Source organism: Bufo gargarizans, chromosome 2 (genome assembly GCF_014858855.1).
Source record: "Bufo gargarizans isolate SCDJY-AF-19 chromosome 2, ASM1485885v1, whole genome shotgun sequence".
NCBI classification, from domain to species: domain Eukaryota; kingdom Metazoa; phylum Chordata; class Amphibia; order Anura; family Bufonidae; genus Bufo; species Bufo gargarizans.
This window is the reverse complement of record NC_058081.1, coordinates 51215008-51241733: the sequence shown is the minus strand read 5'-3', so window position 1 is coordinate 51241733 and position 26726 is coordinate 51215008. Positions and strand designations below refer to the sequence as shown.

The window sequence follows — 26726 nt, the reverse complement described above, 5'->3', positions numbered from 1 at the left end:
CTACTCTCCCTAAGTCCTACTTCCAGCACTGGTTCATTAGCACGTTCAGCAGTGCAGCTAGAGGAGTTGGCAATGCCATATCAAAGAAAGTCCCTTTTCACTTATTATGCATACAGGATGATCCAGAAGGGCGCTATATATTTGTAAAAGGCTCAATAGGCACACAGGTAGTGACCTTAGCCAGCCTATACTGCCCCAATCGTGGCCAAACGAAGTGGCTTGTCAATACTTTAAAGAGGTTTGCCTCCTTCGCAGAGGGAATCAGATTAATAGGTGGGGATCTTAACATGACGCTGAATCCCTTATTGGACGCGTCCGATGGCTCCTCCCAACTGACCCAGGCAGCGTTGGGTAGGGTTAATGCCTATTTAGCAGAGGTTAACTTAGTGGACTCTTGGCGGTTGCTTCATCCTGCTGACAGAGACTATACCTTCTTCTCGGCACCACATGACACCCACAAGAGGCTGGATTATATCCTGATCTCGGGCAGCTGCGCAGACAGGGTGGAGCAATCTACCATTGAGCCGGTCACAGTCTCAGATCATGCCCCGGTGTCCACTTCGCTTCACTTCCCTACGTTGCCTACACAAACTAAACAGTGGCGACTGAATGAGACACTCCTAGATAAAAAGTCAGACTTAGACTCCCTCAGTCAGAAACTATCATGGTTCTTTACCGAAAACTCTACGGAGGGGATGCCACTTACTACTATCTGGGAGACACATAAACAGGTCATGAGAGGCGAGCTCATTGCACTGGGCAGTCGGGTTAAAAGGAATAGACAAGAGCATTTGAATTCCCTACTTAAGCAAATTGCGGCTATTGAGTCTGTTCACAAGCGCTCAAGAGCCCTAGAGGCTAGGGAACAGCTAGCCACCCTGCGTAAGCAACTAACGGATCATTTAAATGTATGTTACGCAAAAACATGCCAATACTCGCAATTTCGCTTTTACTCCCATGGGGACAAGGGCACGAAATTGATGTCCTCTCTCCTAAAACAGAAGAAGGACTCAATGTATATAGCAGGGATTAATAAGAGAGACGGTACCACTGTTCACAAAACATCAGATATAGCCAATGAGTTCCAAAAATTTTACCAAGACTTGTACGGTCTCCCTGAAGGGGTAGCAGGATCCTCTATGGATAGGGCCTCCTTGATCGATACCTTCTTACAGCACCTACAGCTTCCCACTCTAAATGAAGAGGAGGGTCAATCCCTTCTAGCCCCAGTAACGGAAGATGAAGTATTGAAAATTTTAGGCTCCATGCCTATGGGGAAGAGCCCGGGTCCCGACGGGTTCCCGGTGGGATACTATAAGAAATTCTCCAAAATACTAGCCCCTCGTCTTGCTGCCTGGTGCAATGAGCTCCTGAGTGGCTCACAGTTACACAAACAGTCCCTTGAAGCCACGGTCACCATTCTTCCCAAACCTGGGAAAGACCCTAAGTTGTGCGGCAGCTATAGGCCAATTTCGCTTTTAAACGTCGACATCAAAGTCTGGGCGAAAATACTTGCGACTAGAATTGGTGCCCTTCTTCCGAAACTCATTAACCCTGAACAAGCAGGCTTTGTCCCTGGCAGGGAAGGCAGTCACAATTCCTGCAGGATACTATCCACCATTCAGCTGGCAATGAAAAATCGCCTCCCCCTGGTCCTGCTGGGTGTAGATGCGGAGAAGGCCTTTGACCGGGTGAATTGGGCTTATATGATACAAACCTTGCAAAAGTTTGGCTTCCCAGTGCAATTTCAGAGAGCCATAATGTCGCTGTATGGTGATCCTAGCGCCCGGATCAGAGTTAATGGCACCTTATCACCTCCCTTCCCCATCAGGAATGGGACGAGGCAGGGATGCCCCCTGTCCCCTGCCCTGTATATTTTAGTCATGGAAACTTTGCTCCAGGCCATTCGAGAACATCCCGGCATCCGGGGACTCAAGCTGGAGAATAGCCCCACAGAATACCTTAACGCAGCCTATGCAGACGACCTCCTAGTCATGGTTTCCAACCCGGTCGAGGCCTTCCCGCATCTATTATCCCTGTTCGAACAATATGGACAAGTGTCTAACTTTAAAGTAAATTACACAAAATCAGAAGCCATGAATATATCGGCACCGGCCAAACAAATTCACCTGCTAAAGACGAAAACCCCTTTCATATGGCAAACGTCTCACCTATCTTACCTGGGAATTAAGATCCCTTGTAGATTAGAGGAGCTTTTCTGGCTGAACTATGCTGCACTGCTGAACGATACCCAACAACAACTGCACACGCTGAGAATCCCGTATGTTTCCTGGATGGGCCGTAAAAATCTGTTAAAGGCATTCATTATGCCCAAAATACTGTATGCCATGCAGATGCTGCCTGTCTTTCTTCCCTCCTCCTTCTTTACACAAATTAGAAGGCTCTTCAGCACCTTTCTTTGGGGGGGGGAGGGGAGCGAGACTGGCACATCGCACGCTGATTCTAAGGAAGAGTCAGGGAGGTATGGCTCTACCTGACGCTCAGTTATACTACCAGGCCATCCACCTGAAGAGGTGGCTACATATCCACGCCCCCTGGTCTACTATCCTAGGTAGGGAGCTTGAGATATCCCAGCTTGATAAAAAACAGAGAGCGGGGTTATGGGGTCTGAACTCATCTTCACTTCACTCCCATGTACTGCTTAAGGGCACAGCGGCAGTTATCAGACAACTGAACAAAGACAAAAGCTTGTTGCATGCTCTATCACCACTGATGCCGGCCGACCTCGCTCCATTCATTGTGAGAAGCACCGCTGATACTGTACCCTCTGCGTGGAATAAACTGCGCAGTTACACTGTCACGGAGTTCTTAGATGGGGCATCAGGTGCTCTCCCCGCACATCACCCCCTAAATCACACCTTATACTCTAGCAACTTTCTGGAGACCATAGAATACAATTCTATCAGCAAGCCACTATTAACTTCTAGACAGTCCGCCCCGGAAGCAACATGGTTCGAGAAGTTGATGCACTTAAAATCCCCCCCTAGTAAAATAATATCTAAACTATACTTGGCCCTTAATGTCCAATCCCCACCAGGGGTCCCACAGTACTTGAGAACCTGGGAGTCTGAGCTTGGATTAGACTTTTCGGAAACTGACATATTGCGCATACATGCCCACTCCCACGGATTCTCAAGATGTGTAAAAGTGCAAGAGCATTCCTACAAAGTGCTGACCCAGTGGTATCAAACTCCTAAACAACTGTTCTTAAAAGGTTTCAGTCAGTCCGACTTGTGCTGGAGGTGTAAGGAGGCGTCAGGGACACAAACACACATATTCTGGTCCTGCCCTAGGCTCCGCCAGTATTGGGACGGGGTCTCAGCAGTAATAAATGAAGTAATGGATGCTTGCATTCAGCTATCGCCTGAACTGGTACTTCTCTGGCTACCCACACCGGCCTTCACACCATCCAAAAAGAATTTAGCAACGCACTTGATTCAAGCAGCGAGGCTACTCATACCACAGAAATGGCTTAGCGAAGAGCCACCGACACTTCCACATTGGGAGCAGAAAGTAGATCAAATTTGCAGATTGGAGGAGTTGGCTGGGTGGGAGGCCAGATAACACGAGAAATACCTAAAAGTTTGGGGACCATGGCTGGAATTCCGTAACAACAGAGGGAGCCTGGACCCTCCGAGCATTAGTGAAGCAACTTAACCTGTAGTAACCTGTAACCCTCTAAGGGTCTTATCACAATGCCATTTGTACTTAACGGCGTATGTTAAGACTGGGCTTAGACTATTATACTTAGCCGAGAAGCTTCTTGAACTTGCGTGTACAGGAGGGCCTCATATTGGGGCCTGTTTACCCCATCCCTCCTCCGGCCTCTATCCAAGTTGCAGAAATGCAGTTCCTTACCCTTCCTTCCCTCCCCCCCCCTTCCCTGCCCTAGTTTGGGTATTGACCTTCTCCCTACCAATGACGCCTACGGTCGTCCCTGTTTGCGATCATTGGGATGGAAATGATTTGCACAGCATGAGTTTAGCAGATTCCTACTAAATAAAATCTTCCGGCGTCATTTGCACAATTTGCCCTTGATCTGACAGTCCTCAACAGCACCTTATAATGTCTACTTTGCCTTCATGTCAATTGCTTGTTAGCACTAAAGTTTTAAGCATTTCGATGTTAGCCTTAGCATACACTGTCATGTATTCACATGTATATGTTGCCTACACCTGCTCTTTGTATACATTTATGTGATCTGCTGTCACTTTGTATGTGCAAATGTGGTAAGGGGTTGGATCCTTCCACCCATTGTTGTCTCTTTCCAATAAAAAGAAATTTGACAAAGAATATAACTACTATAATACTGCTCCTATGTACAAGAATATAACTACTATAATACTGCCTCCTATGTACAAGAATATAACTACTATAATACTGCCTCCTATGTACAAGAATATAACTACTATAATACTGCCTCCTATGTACAAGAATATAACTACTATAATACTGCTCCTATGTACAGGAATATAACTACTATAATACTGCTCCTATGTACAAGAATATAACTACTATAATACTGCTCCTATGTACAAGAATATAACTACTATAATACTGCCTCCTATGTACAAGAATATAACTACTATAATACTGCCTCCTATGTACAAGAATATAACTACTATAATACTGCCTCCTATGTACAAGAATATAACTACTATAATACTGCTCCTATGTACAGGAATATAACTACTATAATACTGCCTCCTATGTACAAGAATATAACTACTATAATACTGCCTCCTATGTACAAGAATATAACTACTATAATACTGCCTCCTATGTACAAGAATATAACTACTATAATACTGCCTCCTATGTACAAGAATATAACTACTATAATACTGCTCCTATGTACAGGAATATAACTACTACAATACTGCTCCTATGTACAAGAATATAACTACTATAATACTGCCTCCTATGTACAAGAATATAACTACTATAATACTGCGTCCTATGTACAAGAATATAACTACTATAATACTGCCTCCTATGTACAAGAATATAACTACTATAATACTGCCCCTATGTACAAGAATATAACTACTGTAATACTACCCCTATGTACAAGAATATAACTACTATAATACTGCCTCCTATGTACAAGAATATAACTACTATAATGCTGACTCCTATGTACAAGAATATAACTACTATAATACTGCCTCCTATGTACAAGAATATAACTGCTATAATACTGCCTCCTAGGTACAGGAATATAACTGCTATAATACTGCCCCTATGTACAAGAATATAACTACTATAATACTGCCTCCTATGTACAAGAATATAACTACTATAATACTGTCTCCTATGTACAAGAATATAACTACTATAATACTGCCTCCTAGGTACAACAATATAACTACTATAATACTGCCTCCTATGTACAAGAATATAACTACTATAATACTGCCTCCTAGGTACAAGAATAAAACTTCTATAATACTGCCTCCTATGTACAGGAATATAACTACTATAATACTGCCTCCTAGGTACAAGAATATAACTACTATAATACTGCGTCCTATGCACAAGAATATAACTACTATAATACTGCTCCTATGTACAAGAATATAACTACTATAATACTGCCTCCTATGTACAAGAATATAACTACTATAATACTGCTCCTATATACAAGAATATAACTACTATAATACTGCTCCTATGTACAAGAATATAACCACTATAATACTGTCTCCTATGTATAAGAATATAACTACTATAGGGGCGGAGCTTGACTTCCGGCCAAGCCAGACGCATGTGAGAGAGCTCCTCTCCATGTGAGCCAGCAAACTAGTTAATTTTGCTACCTAGCTTGAAAAGAATGGGCAAAGTGGGTCGATATATACCCAGAGACAAGCCTGAACCTCACAGATTGGACCGTGGTCCGCAAGAAATGGACAAATTTCTGAACAAGAAACCTCCAGCCGCGAGTGCTGCCAAGATGGCGCCGCCGGAGCATGAGGACCGGCTACAGGATGCAGAGGGAGCGGACGGCGTCTCCTCAGATATAGACGCTGGGCCCCGTGCTTATTCCTCAGCACCCATCTCGCGCCAATTCATACAGCAAGCCCTGACCTCAGCGTTGGCTCCGGTGATACAAGATCTCAACAAAATTAAGAGCGACGTGAAGCACATTGGGCACCGTGTGGAGAAATTGGAGCACACACAAGCGGCCATACTAACTTCTGCCCAGACGTTGGGTGACAACAGCGCTGCACTTGCCTCCTCTCTGGGCACTGCGTAGGCTCTAATAGAAGATCAGGAGAACCGCAGTCGGAGAAAAAATATCAGGCTGCGGGGTCTCCCAAAGCTAGTGCTGCATGAAGCACTTCCGGAAGCGGCGGCCGCCATATTCTCCGGCCTATTAGGCGCCGAACGAGCCGCAGAAGTTTGTGTGGAGCGAATCCACAGAGCGTTACGGCCGAAGCCAAAGGACACTGACCCACCGAAAGACGTAGTCTGTGGTCTCTTGCGGTACACAGATACAGCGGCGATCCTTAAGGCCGCCAGAGAGCAGAAAGAACCGCTCTATGAAGGAGCCAAAGTTCTCTTGTTCCAGGACTTGGCACCGTCAACATTGGCCAAGCGGAGAGCCCTGAGGCCGCTCACGGACCATCTGAGGGCTATCAAGCTTCCCTACAAGTGGCTCTTCCCATGTGGACTGACTTTCTCCTCTGAGGGTAAAAGATGCACAATCCGCACTCCGGCGGACCTACCAGCGGCGTGGACCCTGCTCCAGACGACTCCCCTGGACATTCCGTCATGGCTCCCGTCTGCAGATACGGGAGTCCCACTGCCTGAATTGCCATCGGAGCAGAGGTGGATCAAAGCGGCGGCGAAAAGAAGATTCAATAACAGGCCCTGATCTGTATGCCTTGCTTTTAAGCGCTCATCTTGCTGGCAGAGGGCGGCTGCCTGAACCGGAGAAATTGGGCCAACTCGTGTCATAGACACTTCCAGCGATCGGTTGTGCAAGTATACACTGACACTTTATATGCCTGTTTGTTTGCTACCTACTGGGAGGTGTTCGGTCGCTACCTCGGGTCACAGGGCCCGGAATGGGATACACCTGGTTGCTGGGTGGCGGTTGTGCAGCTCCCGGGTGGTCCGACCCGGCTGGGTGGTCCACGGTACACTTCTATGCAACACCCTCCCTTTTACCATAGCTGTGGTGTGTAACTACACTCCAGACATCTCTATGTATACCCCGTATATCCGTTATAATAGTTTGTAGCAGTTCATATGATATGTTTCACTACTGCTGGGGTAATGTGGTATGGTCTGTCTGGGCCTACTAGAGAGCCTTGGGGTTGGTTGGACCATTAGATTGATGGCTAGGTTGATAAGCTATTCGTCTTATATATGATTCTGTTTGCTATGGCGTGGGAGACTAAACGGCTCCCTCCCCCCCGACCGTTGTTTGTCTTCGGACCTAAATGACAATCACCAGAGATTTATTGGCGCAATCCTGGTGCAAGCGCCTCAAAACAGGCTGGCTTGGGCCATTCGCGCTTTGCCTCCTTCTGATGGGCTGCGCGTTAGGCACAAGTCATCCGATTCCTATGTTGGAGATCTACTCCATTTCCCGGTTGTTCTTATCGGTTCTTGTTTTAACATGTTTCCCTGGTCGCACGCATGTACCCGAACTGCTGATAGCTCTATGGTACCCATCTAGCTTGTACTATGGCACTGATTAAATGTACCTCATTTAATGTTAGAGGGTTCAACACCCCGCAGAAGAGGTCACAGGTAATTCGCATGATGAGGAAATTACACACAGATGTCTGTTTCCTGCAGGAACTGCACTTTAAGTCAGCGCATGTTCCCACCCTCCCCAAAAATTACTTCCAGAATTGGTTTACTAGCGGGTATAGCAGGGCAGCAAGAGGGGTGGGCATTGCTATATCGAAGAGAGTCCCTTTCCAATTAAATTGCACACAAAACGATCCGGAAGGGCGTTATGTATTTGTGAAGGGCACAATAGGTACCCAGGTAGTGACCCTTGCCAGTCTATATGGCCCTAATCGAGGCCAGACAAAATGGCTCATTAATACCCTGAAGACATTCGCATCCTTTGCAGAGGGAATCAGGTTAATAGGAGGCGACCTTAATATGACTCTAAACCCCTTGGTAGACGCGTCTGATGGCACGTCTCAATTGACTCAGGCGGCCTTGGGACGGGTTAACGCATATTTGGCTGATGTCAATTTAGTAGAATCATGGAGGTTGCTCCACCCTGCCGAAAAAGACTATACGTTCTTTTCAGCCCCGCATAATACCTATAAGAGGTTGGACTATGTCCTGATTTCGGGTAGCTGTGCTGATAGGGTGGAGAGATCTACCATTGAACCCATAGTGGTCTCCGACCATGCACCAGTGACTGCCTCCCTCCAGTTTCCGACCCTACCAACACATGCCAGACAATGGCGGTTAAAAGAGACACTTCTAGACAAACAAGCGGACCTGAACAACCTCAACCAGAAAATGACCTGGTTCTTTAAAGAGAACTGTACAGAAGGTATGCCACTCACAACTGTCTGGGAGACGCACAAGCAGGTCATGAGGGGTGAGCTCATTGCACTGGGCAGTAAGGTTAAAAAAGACAGACAGGAGTATTTAAACTCTTTACTTAAAAAGATTGCCGCTATTGAATCGGTGCATAAACGTTCTAGAGCCCTGACGGCCCAAGAGCAGCTGACCATATTGCGTAAGCAGCTGACAGACCACCTGAACGTTGGATATGCTAAAACGTATCAATACACGCAATTTCGCTTTTATTCCCATGGGGACAAAGGCACGAAACTCATGTCCTCCCTTCTTAAGCAAAAAAAGGAGTCGATGTATATAGCGGGAATTAATACGAACGATGGCACTACCTTGCATAAAACATCAGATATAGCAGACGAATTTCAGAAATTCTACCGCGACCTATATGGTCTCCCTGATGAGGTATCTGGGTCTACTGCAGATAGGAGCACACTGATAGATAATTTTCTACAACACCTACACCTCCCATCCTTGACAAAGGAGGAAGGTCAAACTCTACTCTCCCCCGTAACGGAGAAGGAGATCACTAGCATCCTAGGATCTATGCCAATGGGGAAGAGCCCGGGCCCTGACGGCTTCCCAGTGGGATATTATAAAAAATTTGCAAGCACCCTTACTCCCTACATGGCTGCCTGGTGCAATGAGCTCCTGAACGGTTCTAGTCTACCTAAACAGTCCCTCGAGGCCACAGTCACTATTCTCCCTAAACCCGGAAAAGACCCAAAGTTATGTGGCAGCTACAGACCAATCTCGCTTTTAAATGTCGACGTCAAGGTCTGGGCGAAACTCCTAGCAACTAGGATAAGTGTCCTCCTACCGAAACTCATTAACCCTGAACAGGCGCGTTTTGTCCCTGGCAGGGAAGGCAGTCATAATTCCTGTAGAATTCTGTCCACCATACAGCTAGCCGTGAACAAACGCCTCCCTCTGGTCCTGCTTGGTATAGATGCGGAGAAGGCTTTCGACCGGGTGAACTGGGCCTATATGACGAGAACCCTGCAAAAGTTCGGCTTCCCCCAACAGTTCCAAAGCGCTATCATGTCGCTGTACGGTGACCCTAGCGCCAGGATTAGAGTCAATGGTACCCTATCACCTTCCTTCCCTATAAGGAATGGGACGAGGCAGGGCTGCCCTTTGTCACCCGCCTTGTACATCCTTGTAATGGAAACTTTGCTCCAAGCTATTAGGGAACACCCCGGTATTAGGGGTCTTAAGCTGGAGAATAGCCCTATTGAATACCTTAACGCAGCTTATGCCGACGACCTTCTAGTTATGGTCTCCAACCCGGTCGAGGCCTTCCCGCATCTGTTGTCCTTGTTTGAGCAGTATGGGCAGGTGTCCAACTTCAAAGTAAATTATACTAAGTCAGAGGCCATGAATGTGTCTACACCCGCTAAGCAGATCCACTTACTCAAATCCAAAACGCCTTTCCTGTGGCAAACCTCTCACCTGTCCTACCTGGGTACCAAGATCCCTTGCAAATTAGATAAAATATTCCCACTAAATTACGCTACGTTACTAAAAGATATTCAACAACAGTTGCACACATTGCGGATCCCGTATGTCTCGTGGATGGGCCGGAAGAATTTGCTGAAGGCATTCATTATGCCTAAGTTACTGTATGCCATGCAGATGCTGCCTGTCTTTCTCCCCTCTTCCTTCTTCACACAAATCAGACGGCTTTTTAGCATATTCCTCTGGGGGGGGAGGGGAGCGAGACTGGCACATCGCACGCTGATACTACGGAAAGCCCAGGGAGGCATGGCTCTACCTGATGCCCAGCTATATTATAAGGCCATACACCTGAAGAGATGGTTGCACTTACACGCCTCCTGGTCACACATTTTGGGTAGGGAGCTTGAAATCTCCCAGCTCGATAGGAAGCAGAGAGCAGGGTTGTGGGGCTTGAACTCCTCTTCGCTTCACTCACAAGTTCTACTTAAGGGTACGGCGGCCGTCATCAGACAATTGAATAAGGACGGAAGCTTGCTTCATGTCCCGTCACCACTGATGCCAGCTGACCTTGCCCCTTTCATTGCTAGACCCACCGCAGACAATATATCACCAGTGTGGAGCAAACTGCACAACTACACCATCACAGAATTCTTAGACGGAGCTTCTGGCACCCTTCAGGACCAGCACCCCATTCTCCGCGTTCTGTCTTCTAGTAACTTCCTAGATACCATTGAACTTAACTCTGTTAGTAAACCATTGCTGGATAGTAGACAGGGCACAGCAGACACTACTTGGTTTGAGAAGCTGATGCAGTTGGATTCTCCCCCTAGAAAAGTGATTTCCAAGTTGTACTTAGCACTTAATGTGCAAACCCCTACGGGGATCCCATACTACTTAAAGACATGGGCCACTGAATTAGATCTAGATTTCTCTGAAACTGACATTTTGCGCGTTCACGCACACTCCCATGGCTTTTCGAGATGCGTGAAGGTGCAACAACACTCATACAAAACGCTGACCCAGTGGTACCAGACTCTTAAACAACTATTCACCAAGGGCCTAAGCAAATCTGACCTGTGCTGGAGGTGCAAAGAGGCGACTGGAACGCAAACCCACATATTTTGGGCTTGTCCAAAACTTTGCACGTATTTGGGATGGGGTCTCAGCTACGATAGATAAAGTAATGAACACTCACATCCAGCTGTCACCAGAGCTAGTGCTTCTCTGGCTTCCCACGCCGGCCTTGTTCCCATCTAAACGGAGCTTACCTACACACTTGATACAGGCAGCGAGGCTACTTATACCACAGAAATGGCTCAGTGAGGATCCGCCATCTCTATCGCACTGGGAGGTGAAAGTGGACCAGTTGTGCAGAATGGAGGAGCTGGCCGGGTGGGAAGCCGGACGACATGAGAATCACTTGAAAATATGGACCCCTTGGCTGACATTTAGGAGTCATGAGTAAAGCTGTATGGGTGGTAGATAGTGAGTCTGTACACTAATTAGATACCCTCTTCTGAGCTTATCCTAGACCATTAGACAGTGGTACCGCCTATTAGAGCTCTTCTAAGGCAATGTTCACATAGGAAGCACTTGAGACATGCGAGTCCAGGGGGGCCTCCTACACGGGGCCTACTTATTCAATCCCCCCCCATCCCCAGTTACAGGATTGTGATCTTCCCTCTCTCCCCTTCCCTCCCTGCCCTATCCTTATCCGGATCCTGGCCCTCTTCTTAGCCTCTGTATACTTCTATTTCGAAATGGGCCATGTTTGCCTGGTTAATAGGGGACAGGGTTCACACTTAGTAGCAGTACCCAACCTGTATATACTTGAATAAAGTTTGAGCCTTCTTTGCACAAAGCGACCTTATGGTTGTGGCACTTTACATGTACTAGACTGTTTGCACAAGACGATTGCCTAGTACTTCATACTATGTATACCATGACTGTAAAACTCTAATGTACTGTATGAGGTGCTTATATGCATTGCCTGTCTATGTATGCCTTTATTGTCTCTGTATTGACTGTGCAAATGAGGAGAGGGGTTGGATCCTTCCCTTTGTTGTTGTCTTTACTCAATAAAAAGAAATTTGACAAAGAATATAACTACTATAATACTGCCTCCTATGTACAAGAATATAACTGCTATAATACTGCTCCTATGTACAAGAATATAACTACTATAATACTGCTCCTATGTACAAGAATAGAACTACTATAATACTGCCTCCTATGTACAAGAATATAACTACTATAATACTGCTTCTATGTACAAGAATATAACTACTATAATACTGCCCCCTATGTACAAGAATATAACTACTATAATACTGCCTCCTATGTACAAGAATATAACTACTATAATACTGCCTCCTATGTACAAGAATATAACTACTATAATACTGCTCCTATGTACAAGAATATAACTACTATAATACTGCCTCCTATGTACAAGAATATAACTACTATAATACTGCCTCCTATGTAGAAGAATATAACTACTATAATACTGCCTCCTATGTACAAGAATATAACTACTATAATACTGCTCTTATGTACAAGAATAAAACTACTATAATACTGCTACTATGTACAAGAATATAACTACTATAATACTGCTACTATGTACAAGAATATAACTACTATAATACTGTTCCTATGTACACGAATCTAACTACTATAATACTGCCTCCTATGTACAAGAATATAACTACTATAATACTGCCCCCTATGTACAATAATATAACTACTATAATACTGCCTCCTATGTACAAGAATATAACTACTATAATACTGCTCCCATGTACAAGAATATAACTACTATAATACTGCTCCTATGTACAAGAATATAACTACTATAATACTGCCTCCTATGTACAAGAATATAACTACTATAATACTGCCTCCTATGTACAAGAATATAACTACTATAATACTGCTCCCATGTACAAGAATATAACTACTATAATACTGCTCCTATGTACAAGAATATAACTACTATAATACTGCCTCCTATGTACAAGAATATAACTACTATAATACTGCCTCCTATGTACAAGAATATAACTACTATAATACTGTTCCTATGTACAAGAATATAACTACTATAATACTGCTCCTATGTACAAGGATATAACTAATATAATACTGCTCCTATGTACAAGAATATAACTACTATAATACTGCCTCCTATGTACAAGAATATAACTACTATAATACTGTTCCTATGTACAAGAATATAACTACTATAATACTGCTCCTATGTACAAGAATATAACTACTATAATACTGCTCCTATGTACAAGAATATAACTACTATAATACTGCTCCTATGTACAAGAATATAACTACTATAATACTGCTCCTATGTACAAGAATATAACTACTATAATACTGCTCCTATGTACAAGAATATAACTACTATAATACTGTTCCTATGTACAAGAATATAACTACTATAATACTGCCTCCTATGTACAAGAATATAGCTACTATAATACTGCCTCCTATGTACAAGAATATAACTGCTATAATACTGCCTCCTATGTACAAGAATATAACTACTATAATACTGCTGCTATGTACAAGAATATAACTACTATAATACTGCTCCTGTATACAAGAATATAACTACTTTCCCCTATCGTCCACCGACAGCACATCATTATGGGTTAATAGTTGGTCATCTTCTTTCTAGGACCGCCCACCTAGTAAAACAAGTAATCAATTAATTTAATTAATAGCCTCCCCTACAAGGGACACCTCCCAGAATGCCTCGGCGTGTTTTTTATTTGTCCTCTTCTATATAGGATGTAGCCCACCTACAGGAAGATTTCTGTGGCCGCAATACCTTGACACGGTTATGGCCGTGGGAGTGGGAATAGCCATGGTGTCCCCTGGCTCCACTCCCGACCGCTTTAGCGCCATCCCCGAAGCCCCTGGTTCTTCGGCAGCAGGTCCCGGTTCTCCGGATTGCAGCGCGACCGGAAGTCTAAAGCCGAACTTCCGTTTTTTTGCGGTGGAACGCATCGTGACACGCAGGCGCTTCCGGATGACGTCACAGGCGCACCCGGTCCTGTTTGCGCGCCAAATTCAAATCTTGTAAGGTATTTAAAGCGGTTTTTAGCTGGAGCTCGGTGCCAGGCAGCAGAGCTCCAGCATTTCAGAGGTATATGTGGATCTTTTCACTCTGTCAGGAGAAAGATTCTTTTTCTCTTTTGCCTCTATAATTTATTTGTCCTCCCTTGAATTGCAGATGTCCACCGCATCAAGCAGGGGGGAAAAGAGAGCCAGAAAGAGCAGACACAGGATGTGTCAGGCCTGTGAACAGCCGCTCCCTGATGATTTCCCGCAGGATCTATGTGTCAGGTGTCTCCGTGATACTCAAGATTCCTCGCCATCCAAAAAGAAACAGAGGTCTCAGTCGTCTCTCTGTATTTCGTGTCTTCACCAGTTACCCGCGGATCATTCCTCCAATATTTGTGAGAGTTGTACTCAGCCAGATAATCCGTCAGATGCCGAAACATAAAAAATTATGTCTCTGTTCAAAGAGTTCCTTAAACAATCTAAAAAGAAGAGATCAAAGAAGCCGTGTTTATCCCCATCAACTTCTGAGGAATCTCTTCGTTCGGAAGGCGAGATTTCTACCGACTCAGATACGCACTTCATTGAAGGTAATTTTTTGAAAGATCTAAGTTAGAAGCAGAAGGTCTCTCACAGTCTGTCATTAATACTCTGCTTGCCTCTCGCAAAGACTCGACTAACAGGAAATATTCTAAAATATGGAGGAAATTTGTTTCCTGGAGTTCTGATTCTGGCCACAATGACCTTGACGTCTCTTCAGTGCTGCAATTTCTACAGGATGGTTTTCATAAAGGTCTCAAACCAAACACCTTGAGAGCCCATATGACTGCCATTAACTCTATGACAGAAAATAGATTCCTTCATCACCCTCTAATCCTCAGGTTCTTCAAGGCAGTTAGAAGACTGCAACCAGTGCATAGGGACCCTACACCTATCTGGGACCTTTCCTTAGTCCTAAAGAGACTTACCTCAGCACCTTTTGAGCCTTTACAAGATGTAGATCTCAAATGGCTTTCTTATAAGGCTTTATTTCTGACGGCCGTCACTTCCGCTAAGAGGCTCGGAGAACTACAAGCCTTGTCATCCAGATCTCCCTATGTACGCTTTTTACCAGATGTAGTCCTACTGCGTACAATTCCGACTTTCCTGACGAAAGTGCCTTCTTCAGCTAACAAGAACAGGGAATCATTTCTCCCGGTATTCTTTCCTGATCCGATTAACGAACAACAGATACTTCTGAATACTCTAGATGTTAAGAGAACATTACAGATCTACCTCCAAAGAACTAAAGACTTCAGGAAAACCGAAAATCTTTTTGTTCTCTTCGCTGGTCCAAGAAAGGGACAACTGCCTTCTAAGGACTCTCTTGCGAGGTGGATAAAATCCACAATTATGGAAGCCTATTCTTTTGAAGCCATTCCTCAACCTTTTCCAATCAGGGCCCATTCCACCAGAGCTGCAGCAACCTCCTGGGCAGAAATGGCGCAAGTTCCCATTGAAGATATTTGCAACGCCGCATCATGGTCCTCGTCTCTGACGTTGGCTAAGCACTATCATCTGGACATCAATGCTAGGAGCTCAGCCTTTGGTACTGGGGTTTTGTCAGCAGCCGTGGATGAAAAAGTCCCTCCCTATGAGATCTATAAAAATCCCATGCTGTGCTGCCGGAGGACGATAGGGGAAAGGAAAAATTCGTACCTGGGATTTTACTTTCCTTGAGTCCGGAGGCAGCACAAGTTTACCCTCCCTAATAAATTGTTGTTTTTTTTTGTGCATATGTTTGTCTGAGTCTATTTTTTTAACACGCCGAGGCATTCTGGGAGGTATCCCTTATAGGGGAGGCTATTAATTTAATTAATTGATTACTTGTTTTACTAGGTGGGCGGTCCTAGAGAGAAGATGTCACACTATTAACCCATGCAGTGCTGCCTCCGGACTCAAGGAAAGTAAAATCCCAGGTACGAATTTTTCCTATAATACTGCTCCTACATATAAGAGTATACTATAGGAGACAGGAGGTTAAATTATGGGACATATCAGTCAATGATTTGGCAAGATCAGAAGTTCCTATGCCTCCAGTGTATTTGCAGGTCACTCTAGAGGTTACTATACTGTGTGCCTGAGGTAGAGAACCAGAACCAAGGTCCCAGACTTATATCTCCATGATGAGTAGCTACTATTGGAATATTTCTTTTTAAAGGGAATCTGGCACCTGAATTTTGGGTATAGAGCTGAGGACATTGGTTGCTAGATGGCCGCTAGCACATCCGCAATATCCAGTCCCCATAGCTCTGTGTGCTTTTATTGTGTAAAAAAACCCTGATTTGATACATATGTAAATTAACCTGAGAAGAACCCTGTCCCTGACTCATCTCACCTACAGGACTTATCTCATGTTAATTTGCATATGTATCAAATCGTTTTTTTCCCCCACAATAAAAGCACACAGAGCTATGGGGACTGGGTAATGCAGATGTGCTAGTGGCCATCTAGCAACTAATGTCCTCAGCTCTATACACAAAATCCAGGTGATAGGTTCCCTTTAAGAAGATTACCATGTGATCAGATACTATAGCAGTTCCTCGTTAGTATAGTGGTAAGTATCCCCGCCTGTCACGCGGGAGACCGGGGTTCGATTCCCCGACGGGGAGGCTTCAACTTTTGCATATAGAACAATACTAAGAAATAGAAGAATTAAAAAAACTGTAGAAAGGAGAAATAGTGTTTAGTGAATATAAGTACTATAAAACTGCCTCCTGTATAAAAGAATATAACTACTATAAAACTGCCTCCTGTATAAAAGAATATAACTACTATAATACTGCTCCTATGTACAAGTATATAACTACTATAATACTGCTCCTATGTACAAGAATATAACTACTATAATAATGCCTCCTATGTACAAGAATATAACTACTATAATACTGCCTCCTATGTTCAAGACTATAACTACTATAATACTGCCTCCTATGTACAAGAATATAACTACTATAATACTGCTCCTATGTACAAGAATATAACTACTATAATACTGCTACTATGTACAAGAATATAACTGCTATAATACTGCTCCTATGTACAAGAATATAACTATTATAATACTGCTCCTATGAACAGGAATATAACTACTATAATACTGCTCCTATGTACAAGAATATAACTACTATAATTCTGCTCCTATGTGCAAGAATATAACTACTATAATTCTGTCTCCTATGTACAAGAATATAACTACTATAATACTGCCTCCTATGTACAATAATATAACTACTATAATACTGCCTCCTATGTACAAGAATATAACTACTATAATACTGCCCCTATGTACAAGAATATAACTACTATAATACTGCCTCCTATGTACAAGAATATAACTACTATAATACTGTCTCCTATGTACAAGAATATAACTACTATAATACTGTCTCCTATGTACAAGAATATAACTACTATAATACTGCCTCCTATGTACAATAATATAACTACTATAATACTGCCTCCTATGTACAAGAATATAACTGATATAATACTGCTCCTATGTACAAGACTATAATACCGCTACTATGTACAAGAATATAACTGCTATAACACTGCTCCTATGTACAAGAATATAACTACTATAATACTGCTCCTATGTACAAGAATATAACTACTATAATACTGCTCCTATGTACAAGAATATAACTACTATAATACTGCTCCTATGTACAAGAATATAACTACTATAATACTGCTCCTATGTACAAGGATATAACTACTATAATACTGCGTCCTATGTACAAGAATATAACTACTATAATACTGCCTCCTATGTACAAGAATATAACTACTATAATACTGTACCAAGGTCCCAGACTTATATCTCCATGATGAGTAGCTACTATTGGAATATTTCCCTTTAAAGGGAATCTGGCACCTGAATTTTATCCCAGGACACGGAGGCTCATATTGCTGTCTCTCTCTTTACTGAGATTCCATAGCAGCAAAGAAAAAACTTTAAACATGCAGTAACCATGGCAACAAGCCCCACCCTGTCACTCCCAGTGTCCATATAACCCCTGGTCACACTGGAGCAGCCCTCTTTCTTTGCTGCTCCAGTTAAGTATACACTTCCATAGCAGTTGTTATGCCCTGAGGGGTTCCCACTTGGCATCCCTTGGGGCATCATATCATATCGTATTGTATATATATATATATTGTTAGTATTTTCTGTGACCTACAGTTTGGTTTCTGGGGTTTTTCGCCCGTATTAGTGCGTTTTTTCGCTTATTTGTAGGGTATTATTATTTCCATTTACCCCTCCGTCGCCGCTCCCCGCCGTTGCGGCGTTCTCTGCTGCGGCTGGGGAGGAGCGGGCACTCCGTTCTACCTATTTTCAAGTGCGGGGGTATTACCTCTTACCCCTCATCTTCCAGACCTGCGCTGCTAGTCCGCACTTCAGGGGGAGGCGGCGCCATTTCGCGCGCTTCTTCTCTTCTTCTCCTTCCTCCTCAGTCTCGCGAGATCTCGGGCGCTAGCTGCGGCCGAGGTCTCGCGGGATTTCGTGTGGTGTGCTGTCCGGAGCGGTTTCTCCTGCCTCAACGGAGCCTCCTGCAGCGCCGGTCCTGCTGTTTTACGGTCTACTGCTTTTCTGTCCGCCTATTTCCTTCCTTTTCTCCTCCTGCCTTCACAGGGTGATTAACCCTAGTTATGTCGCGCCATTCCCGCTCCCGCTCCCCCAATGTCGGTCCCTCTCAGGACCTGGAGGCCAGGGCCCACGTTTCCCCCTCAGCTAGGAGGTCTAGTCTCCCTACCAGGGAACCCCCTATTGTGGATGCCCAGAGCTTGGTCATTCAGCGCTCGATTTCAAGCGCTATCATGTCTGCCATGGGGTCAATGTCCACGGCAATTTCACAGTCTGTGACTCAAGCCCTAGCTGTTCAGCCCCCTCATGCCTCCAGAACAACGGAGAATGATGGCAATGTTCCATCCACTGACAACGCGCTAAGGTCGCGTAAAAGAGCCTGTCCGCGCCAGGCAGAACGTGCGCGAGGTTGGAAGTCGGCGCGGTCACAGCTCGAACGTGTTTCTGACTCTGATAGAGAGTCTGATGAGGAGGCACAGCGCTACTCCCTGCATGGCTCAGAGGAGGATTTGACCGGGGTCGCGGTTGATCCGGTGGATGTAGATTTGCCGCCGCCCCCTACTGCGGCATTCCCGGACGCCCCGTCTGGGTCCGCGGATCCTCTTTTGGATCCGTTGGGGGATCCTATGTTTGATCCCAATGCCTTACACCACCCGCGGTCTTCTGAGTGGCTCCCTGCCACGCATGTGGCCCAATACATTGAATCTATGGCCCGTAAGCCTCTCACAAAGGAGGCACGTACAAAGCTGCGGGCTGAATGCCCTAGACCCCTGATCCCGCATAAGGTTTGCGAGACGCCGGTGGTGGACCCGAAGATGGTCCAGTTTTTGACTAAGACAGGGTTTAATCCCCGTAAAGGCCTGGATTCCGCCCTTAGGGCATGCCAGGATAAAGTGCTGGACATTATGGGGCCACTGGCCAAAATTCTGGATATGGCCGAAGCGGCCAGGGCGGCTGGTAGTCAGGTCGACCCTGAGGAGTTAACTGGATGGGCTCAGAGGGCAGTTTGCCTTACGGGCAACGCTAACACCTCGTTAGCAATAGAACGGCGCAAAGCGCTTCTTATGAAAATTGAGCCGAAACTGGCTAATTTGGCCATTTCTGAGGCGGGCAAGGATGCCCAGGGGCTCCTCTTTGGAGAGCCTTTTATTAAGGAGCTTGGGAAATACGTTGGGGCTTTTACTGCCCTTGATAAGGCGCAAGCGTCCATGCGTAAGGTTTTCCCAAACCGTTTTTCAGCCAGGGCCGGCAGTTTCAGGGGCCGTCTGCCCGGCCGCTCCTCCTCCTATGCCCGTGGTTCGGGCAGAGGCTCCTTTGGCCACAGATCCTCGTTGCAGGACCAGCAACATCAGCCTTCCTTTTTTCCTACCCGGGGAGGCTATAACCGCGGCAGAGGATTCCGTGGACACCCTGGATCCAGGAAACCATACGGTGAGTCAATTGTTCAATGTTCCTCCGAGGTCCAATTGTCCTGTGGGGGGAAGACTCCGGCTCTTTTCCCATGCGTGGAGAAAAGTTACTTCCGACCCGTGGATTCTTTCCACGGTCAGGGGTTTTGTGATCGAGTTGGTGTCAAACCCCGTGGGGCTTGCCCCCCCTTGTACCCGCATGCCGTCCGGGCCCGCCCGCACCCTCATAGAGTCGGAGCTCTCGGCTCTTTGGGACAAAGGGGCGATAGAGTTGGCTCCCGAAGACACCTTGGGGGTCTTGAGCAGCATCTTTTTAGTGCAGAAAAAAGGGGGTCAGCTGCGCCCCGTCATCAATCTGAAGGCTCTGAACAGTTTTGTCAGGTACCGCCATTTCAAGATGGAAGGGATTCATCTTTTGAGGGACATGCTCCTTCCGGGAGATTGGATGGCGAAGGTAGATTTGAAAGACGCCTACCTCACGGTGCCGGTGGCACCGGAGTCGAGGGATTTGTTACGCTTTGCCTGGAGAGATCAGGTGTGGCGCTTTACGTGCCTTCCCTTTGGCCTCTCCTCCGCCCCCTGGTGCTTCACCAAGCTATTACGTCCTGTGGTAGCCTGGTTGCGCAGTCGGGGGGTGCGTCTGATAGTTTACCTGGACGACATTCTGTTCATGGCGTCCAGTCCGGCCACGCTTCTGTCGCACCTTCAGTTGGCCACCTCCCTCATCTCCGGACTGGGGTTCGTCATCAATCAGGAGAAATCTTGTCTGATACCGTCCACCACTATGGAGTTTCTGGGCTTCCAGATCGACTCGGTAGCACAATCCCTCAGTCTACCGCAGTCCAAGGTTCTGAGTATTCGGAAGGAGTTGAGGCACGCTCTGGCGTTACCTCATTTATCCCTGAGACATCTGGCCCGGATAATCGGGCTGCTGGCTTCTTCCATCCAGGCAATCTTTCCTGCGCCCCTCCATTACAGGGCGCTGCAGCGCCTCAAAATTGCCCACCTTCGGGAGGGTGCATCTTATGCCGATACCATCGTGCTGGATACGGAGACCAGGCACGAGTTGAGCTGGTGGATCCACAACCTCTCAATGTGGAACGGCAGAGCAATTTTTGGCCCTCAGCCGGACCTTGTCATCGAGTCGGACGCCAGTCTCCACGGGTGGGGCGCTCATTGCAACGGCGTCTCCACCGGTGGTCCTTGGTCCCGGAGCGAATCACGGCTCCACATCAATTCCTTGGAACTGCTGGCGGGATCTCTGGCGATCCGCAGCTTTGTCAACAACACGGTCAAGGTTTGTGTCCGACTCCGCATGGACAACGTGTCGGCGGTCCGGTACATCAACTTTATGGGTGGAACGCGCTCTTCAGTGCTCACTCATTTGGCCATGGATTTTTGGGACCAATGTTTCTCCAGGGGGATCATGGTTGTCGCGGAATACCTTCCGGGGCTCCACAATGTGAGAGCAGATTGGAGTTCGCGGTATCTTTCGGATGCCAGCGACTGGAGATTGGATTCAGGGGTTTTCGATGCCGTGTCATCCATATGGGGTCCATTCTCCATCGACCTCTTTGCATCGCGCCTCAACGCTCAGCTGCCCAGATTCTTCAGCTGGCGGCCGGATCCGGAGGCGGAAGCGGTGGACGCTTTCCTCCAGGAGTGGTCGACTCCGGTCCTATACGCATTCCCTCCTTTTGCTCTAATCCCGAGGGTTCTTCTCCATATCCGCCGCCAGTCGGCGGAGCTGGTCCTCGTTTTGCCTCTGTGGAAGTCCCAGTCGTGGTTTCCCCACCTTCTGGATCTTCTCATCGCCGAGCCAGTCTTGCTCCCCGCGTTTCCCCACCTGCTCCAGGATCCGGCGGGTCGGTTTCACCCTCTACTCGTCGACGGCACTCTACACCTCCTCGCGTGCCGAGTGTCGGGGGTCCCTGGGAGGTCTCAGGAGTTTCGGAGACGGCTCGCTTCTTGCTGGCAAGCGCTTGGGCACCCGGAACCAGACGAGCTTATCGCTCGGCTTGGGATTCCTGGGCTCGTTGGTGCCTCTCAGGGAATCTGGATCCCACTGAAGCTCCTGTAACGGCTATCTTATCTTTCTTGTCGGCCTTGTTCGATGAGGGCAAGGCATATCGGACTATCAATCTGTATAGGTCTGCCATCTCGTCTAGGCACTTGGGGTTTGACGGTCGTCCGGCGGGCCAGCATCCCCTGGTCTGTAGATTGTTGCGCGGTTCTCGCCTTTCTCGTCCTCCGAGGCCGCGGTTTTCCGCTACTTGGGATGTTTCCATCGTTTTGTCCTTCCTGCAGGATTGGCCCTCTAATGACGTCCTGTCGTTAAGGCAGCTCTCGGCGAAGCTGGTCACCCTCTTGTGCTTGATCTCCTGCAAGAGGGTTTCTGACGTCCGGGCGTTGGACCATGACGCCCGCTCTTTCTCGCCGGTGGGCGTGACGTTCAACATCTCCCGGCGTACGAAGACAAACATTCGCTCGGTTTCCTATCCGTATTTTCCGGAGTCTCCGCAGCTTTGTCCTGGCACTTGTCTGCAGGAATACGAACGTCGTACCGGTCGGTTGCGTGTTCCTGAGTTCCCTCATCTTTTTATCTCCTTCCGTAGACCTTTTCACCCGGTGACCAGTGTTACCCTTTCGCGTTGGGTCAAATGGGTCCTATCTCTGGCGGGTATCGACACCTCCATATTTACGGCTCATTCGGTTCGCAGTGCCTCGGCCACCTCTATGACGGTTTCTGGTGCCCGTTTAGAGGATGTTATGAGGTTAGCAGATTGGTCTAGGGCTTCTACCTTTCGTGAATTTTATTTTAGGCCACCATCTCATGCTTTCTCGTCTGTGGTGGCCCAGCTTTAAACTTGCAATATGAGCCTCCGTGTCCTGGGATAAAATTTCATGATTTTACTATTTCATGACGTAAAGTCATGATTTTATAAAGGACACGGAGGCGAGTATTGCCCTCCCGTTTTTCCCCTCCCTGGAATATCAGTTGTTTTATATGTCATAAGGATGTGTTGATTTGGTTCAGTTATATGAATCGCTTGATATGTGTTTTCCGGAGTCGGAATTGTATACTACCATATGTGTTTGTTTGGTTTTTTTTCCTAGGCTAATGTTCCAGCCAAGATGTCCGGAATTTTCGCGGCTTCGTTGCTCAAGGTTCCTGGCGGGTTGTCCGGAGTGTGCACAGTTTCGTGGGCATGTCGGATCCGAGCCTTCGTTCCAGTTGGTCTGTTCTAGTTCAAGAGACCTGAAGTCTGTTCGTCAGGCGTCCATCGGTTTGCAGTGGGTGGACCATCAAAGAAAGAGGACTGCTCCAGTGTGACCAGGGGTTATATGGACACTGGGAGTGACAGGGTGGGGCTTGTTGCCATGGTTACTGCATGTTTAAAGTTTTTTCTTTGCTGCTATGGAATCTCAGTAAAGAGAGAGACAGCAATACTCGCCTCCGTGTCCTTTATAAAATCATGACTTTACGTCATGAAATAGTAAAATCATGAAATTTTGGATATAGAGCTGAGGACATTGGTTGCTAGATGGCCGCTAGCACATCCGCAATATCCAGACCCCATAGCTCTGTGTGCTTTTATTGTGTAAAAAAAACCCGATTTGATACATATGTAAATTAACCTGAGATGAACCCTGTCCCTGACTCATCTCACCTACAGGACTTATCTCATGTTAATTTGCATATGTATCAAATCGTTTTTTTTCCCACAATGTCCTCAGCTCTATACACAAAATCCAGGTGATAGGTTCCCTTTAAGAAGATTACCATGTGATCAGATACTATAGCAGTTCCTCGTTAGTATAGTGGTAAGTATCCCCGCCTGTCACGCGGGAGACCGGGGTTCGATTCCCCGACGGGGAGGCTTCAACTTTTTTAAATAATTCAATTTTTTGAAAAAAGAAATAAAATAATAGAAGAATCAAGAAAACTGTAGAAAGGAGAAATAGTGTTTGGTCGTTTTACTTGGTAATAAAAATCTATTTGTTGGGAGGTTCCTAGGGAAGAAGCTATGCCTCCTATGTACAAGAATATAACTACTATAATACTGCCTCCTATGTACAAGAATATAACTACTATAATACTGCTCCTATGTACAAGAATATAACTACTATAATACTGCGTCCTATGTACAAGAATATAACTACTATAATACTGCCTCCTATGTACAAGAATATAACTACTATAATACTCCTCCTATGTACAAGAATATAACTACTATAATACTGCGTCCTATGTACAAGAATATAACTACTATAATACTGCCTCCTATGTACAAGAATATAACTACTATAATACTGCCTCCTAGGTACAAGAATATAACAACTATAATACTGCTCCTATGTACAAGAATATAACTACTATAATACTGCCTCCTATGTACAAGAATATAACTACTATAATACTGCGTCCTATGTACAGGAATATAACTACTATAATACTGCCTCCTATGTACAAGAATATAACTACTATAATACTGCCTCCTATGTACAAGAATATAACTACTATAATACTGCTCCTATGTACAAGAATATAACTACTATAATACTGCGTCCTATGTACAAGAATATAACTACTATAATACTGCCTCCTATGTACAAGAATATAACTACTATAATACTCCTCCTATGTACAAGAATATAACTACTATAATACTGCGTCCTATGTACAAGAATATAACTACTATAATACTGCCTCCTATGTACAAGAATATAACTACTATAATACTGCCTCCTAGGTACAAGAATATAACAACTATAATACTGCTCCTATGTACAAGAATATAACTACTATAATACTGCCTCCTATGTACAAGAATATAACTACTATAATACTGCGTCCTATGTACAGGAATATAACTACTATAATACTGCCTCCTATGTACAAGAATATAACTACTATAATACTGCCTCCTAGGTACAAGAATATAACTACTATAATACTGCCTCCTATGTACAAGAATATAACTACTATAATACTGCGTCCTATGTACAGGAATATAACTACTATAATACTGCCTCCTATGTACAAGAATATAACTACTATAATACTGCCTCCTAGGTTCAAGAATATAACTACTATAATACTGCTCCTATGTACAAGAATATAACTACTATAATACTGCCTCCTAGGTTCAAGAATATAACTACTATAATACTGCTCCTATGTACAAGAATATAACTACTATAATACTGCTCCTATGTACAAGAATATAACTACTATAATACTGCTCCTATGTACAAGAATATAACTACTATAATACTGCTCCTATGTACAAGAATATAACTACTATAATACTGCTCCTATGTACAAGAATATAACTACTATAATACTGCTCCTATGTACAAGAATATAACTACTATAATACTGCTCCTATGTACAAGAATATAAGTACTATAATACTGCCTCCTATGTACAAGAATATAACTACTATAATACTGCCTCTATGTACAAGAATATAACTACTATAATACTGCTCCTATGTACAAGAATATAACTACTATAATACTGCTCCTATGTACAGGAATATAACTACTATAATACTGCTCCTGTGTACAAGAATATAACTACTATAATACTGCTCCTATGTACAAGAATATAACTACTATAATACTGCTCCTATGTACAAGAATATAACTACTATAATACTGCCTCTATGTACAAGAATATAACTACTATAATACTGCTCCTATGTACAAGAATATAACTACTATAATACTGCTCCTATGTACAAGAATATAACTAATATAATACTGCCTCCTATGTACAAGAATATAACTACTATAATACTGCTCCTATGTACAAGAATATAACTACTATAATACTGCTCCTATGTACAAGAATATAACTACTATGGGGGGGCGGAGCTTGACCTTGAAGCTGAATGGCAGCAGCTTCCTGAGCTCCTCACTTCTGCTGGTGATTAAACCCCTTTATCTGCTATAAAAACGCACATTAATGGGGAAATTAAGCAAAGACCGATTCCAAGGAACATCTGGAGCTGACACCCGCCCGTTCGAAGCAGCCTGATATGGAGCAGTACCTCACAAAACAGGCAAAGCTGCGTCCCACCGAGAGCTCCAAGATGGCGCCGCGTGCACCACAGCCGTCAGACGCTGAAGACCCGTCTGAAGCGGGAAGCGCATCGGAGGCATCGGTATGCAGACTGCCGCAGAGGCGCTCAAACCTATCTAAGGAAGTTCTTAAGGAGCTTCTGGATGCGGCTCTGGCTCCCCTGAAGAGGGATCTAGAGGATATTAAAGAGGACCTCCGGGGCCTGGGCCATAGAGTAATGGCGCTTGAAAACTCACAAGAAGCGATCCTCCTGCATGAAGGAAAGACCTGCCAGGCTCTACAAGCGCACCGGGATATGCTTAATGAAGCCTTACTCCGGATAGAGGACCAGGAGAACCGGAGCAGACGCCGGATCCTGAGAATTAGAGGCTTGCCGGAATCCATTGCGCACGAGGCCCTCCGCAAGGTAGCGTCTGAAATTTTCGCCCAGCTACTAGGCCCAGACCGGGCAGCCGCGGTGGTGGTGGAGCGCATTCACCGC

The 26726-nt window shown here is 45.3% G+C and overlaps 1 protein-coding gene and 2 non-coding genes across 3 annotated transcripts; all 3 read left to right on the top strand.

Moving 5' to 3' along the window:
- The first annotated feature begins 16697 nt into the window (after positions 1-16697).
- TRNAD-GUC lies at positions 16698-16769 on the top strand. Its single transcript has one exon. It is a non-coding gene; the product is annotated as a tRNA-Asp (tRNA).
- A 2209-nt stretch (positions 16770-18978) lies between these two features.
- On the top strand, positions 18979-23572 carry LOC122925596. Its single transcript, XM_044276954.1, has 2 exons — positions 18979-20176; positions 23272-23572. The coding sequence occupies exons 1-2, from the start codon at positions 18979-18981 to the stop codon at positions 23274-23276; spliced, it is 1203 nt and encodes a 400-aa protein (XP_044132889.1). The 3' UTR covers positions 23277-23572.
- A 390-nt stretch (positions 23573-23962) lies between these two features.
- Positions 23963-24034, top strand: TRNAD-GUC. The gene has a single exon. It is a non-coding gene; the product is annotated as a tRNA-Asp (tRNA).
- Positions 24035-26726: the final 2692 nt, after the last annotated feature.

Excerpts from the sequence above, each read along its gene's own strand:
- LOC122925596 (XM_044276954.1), top strand. The coding sequence starts at position 18,979 with ATGTCTGCCATGGGGTCAATGTCCACGGCAATTTCACAGTCTGTGACT.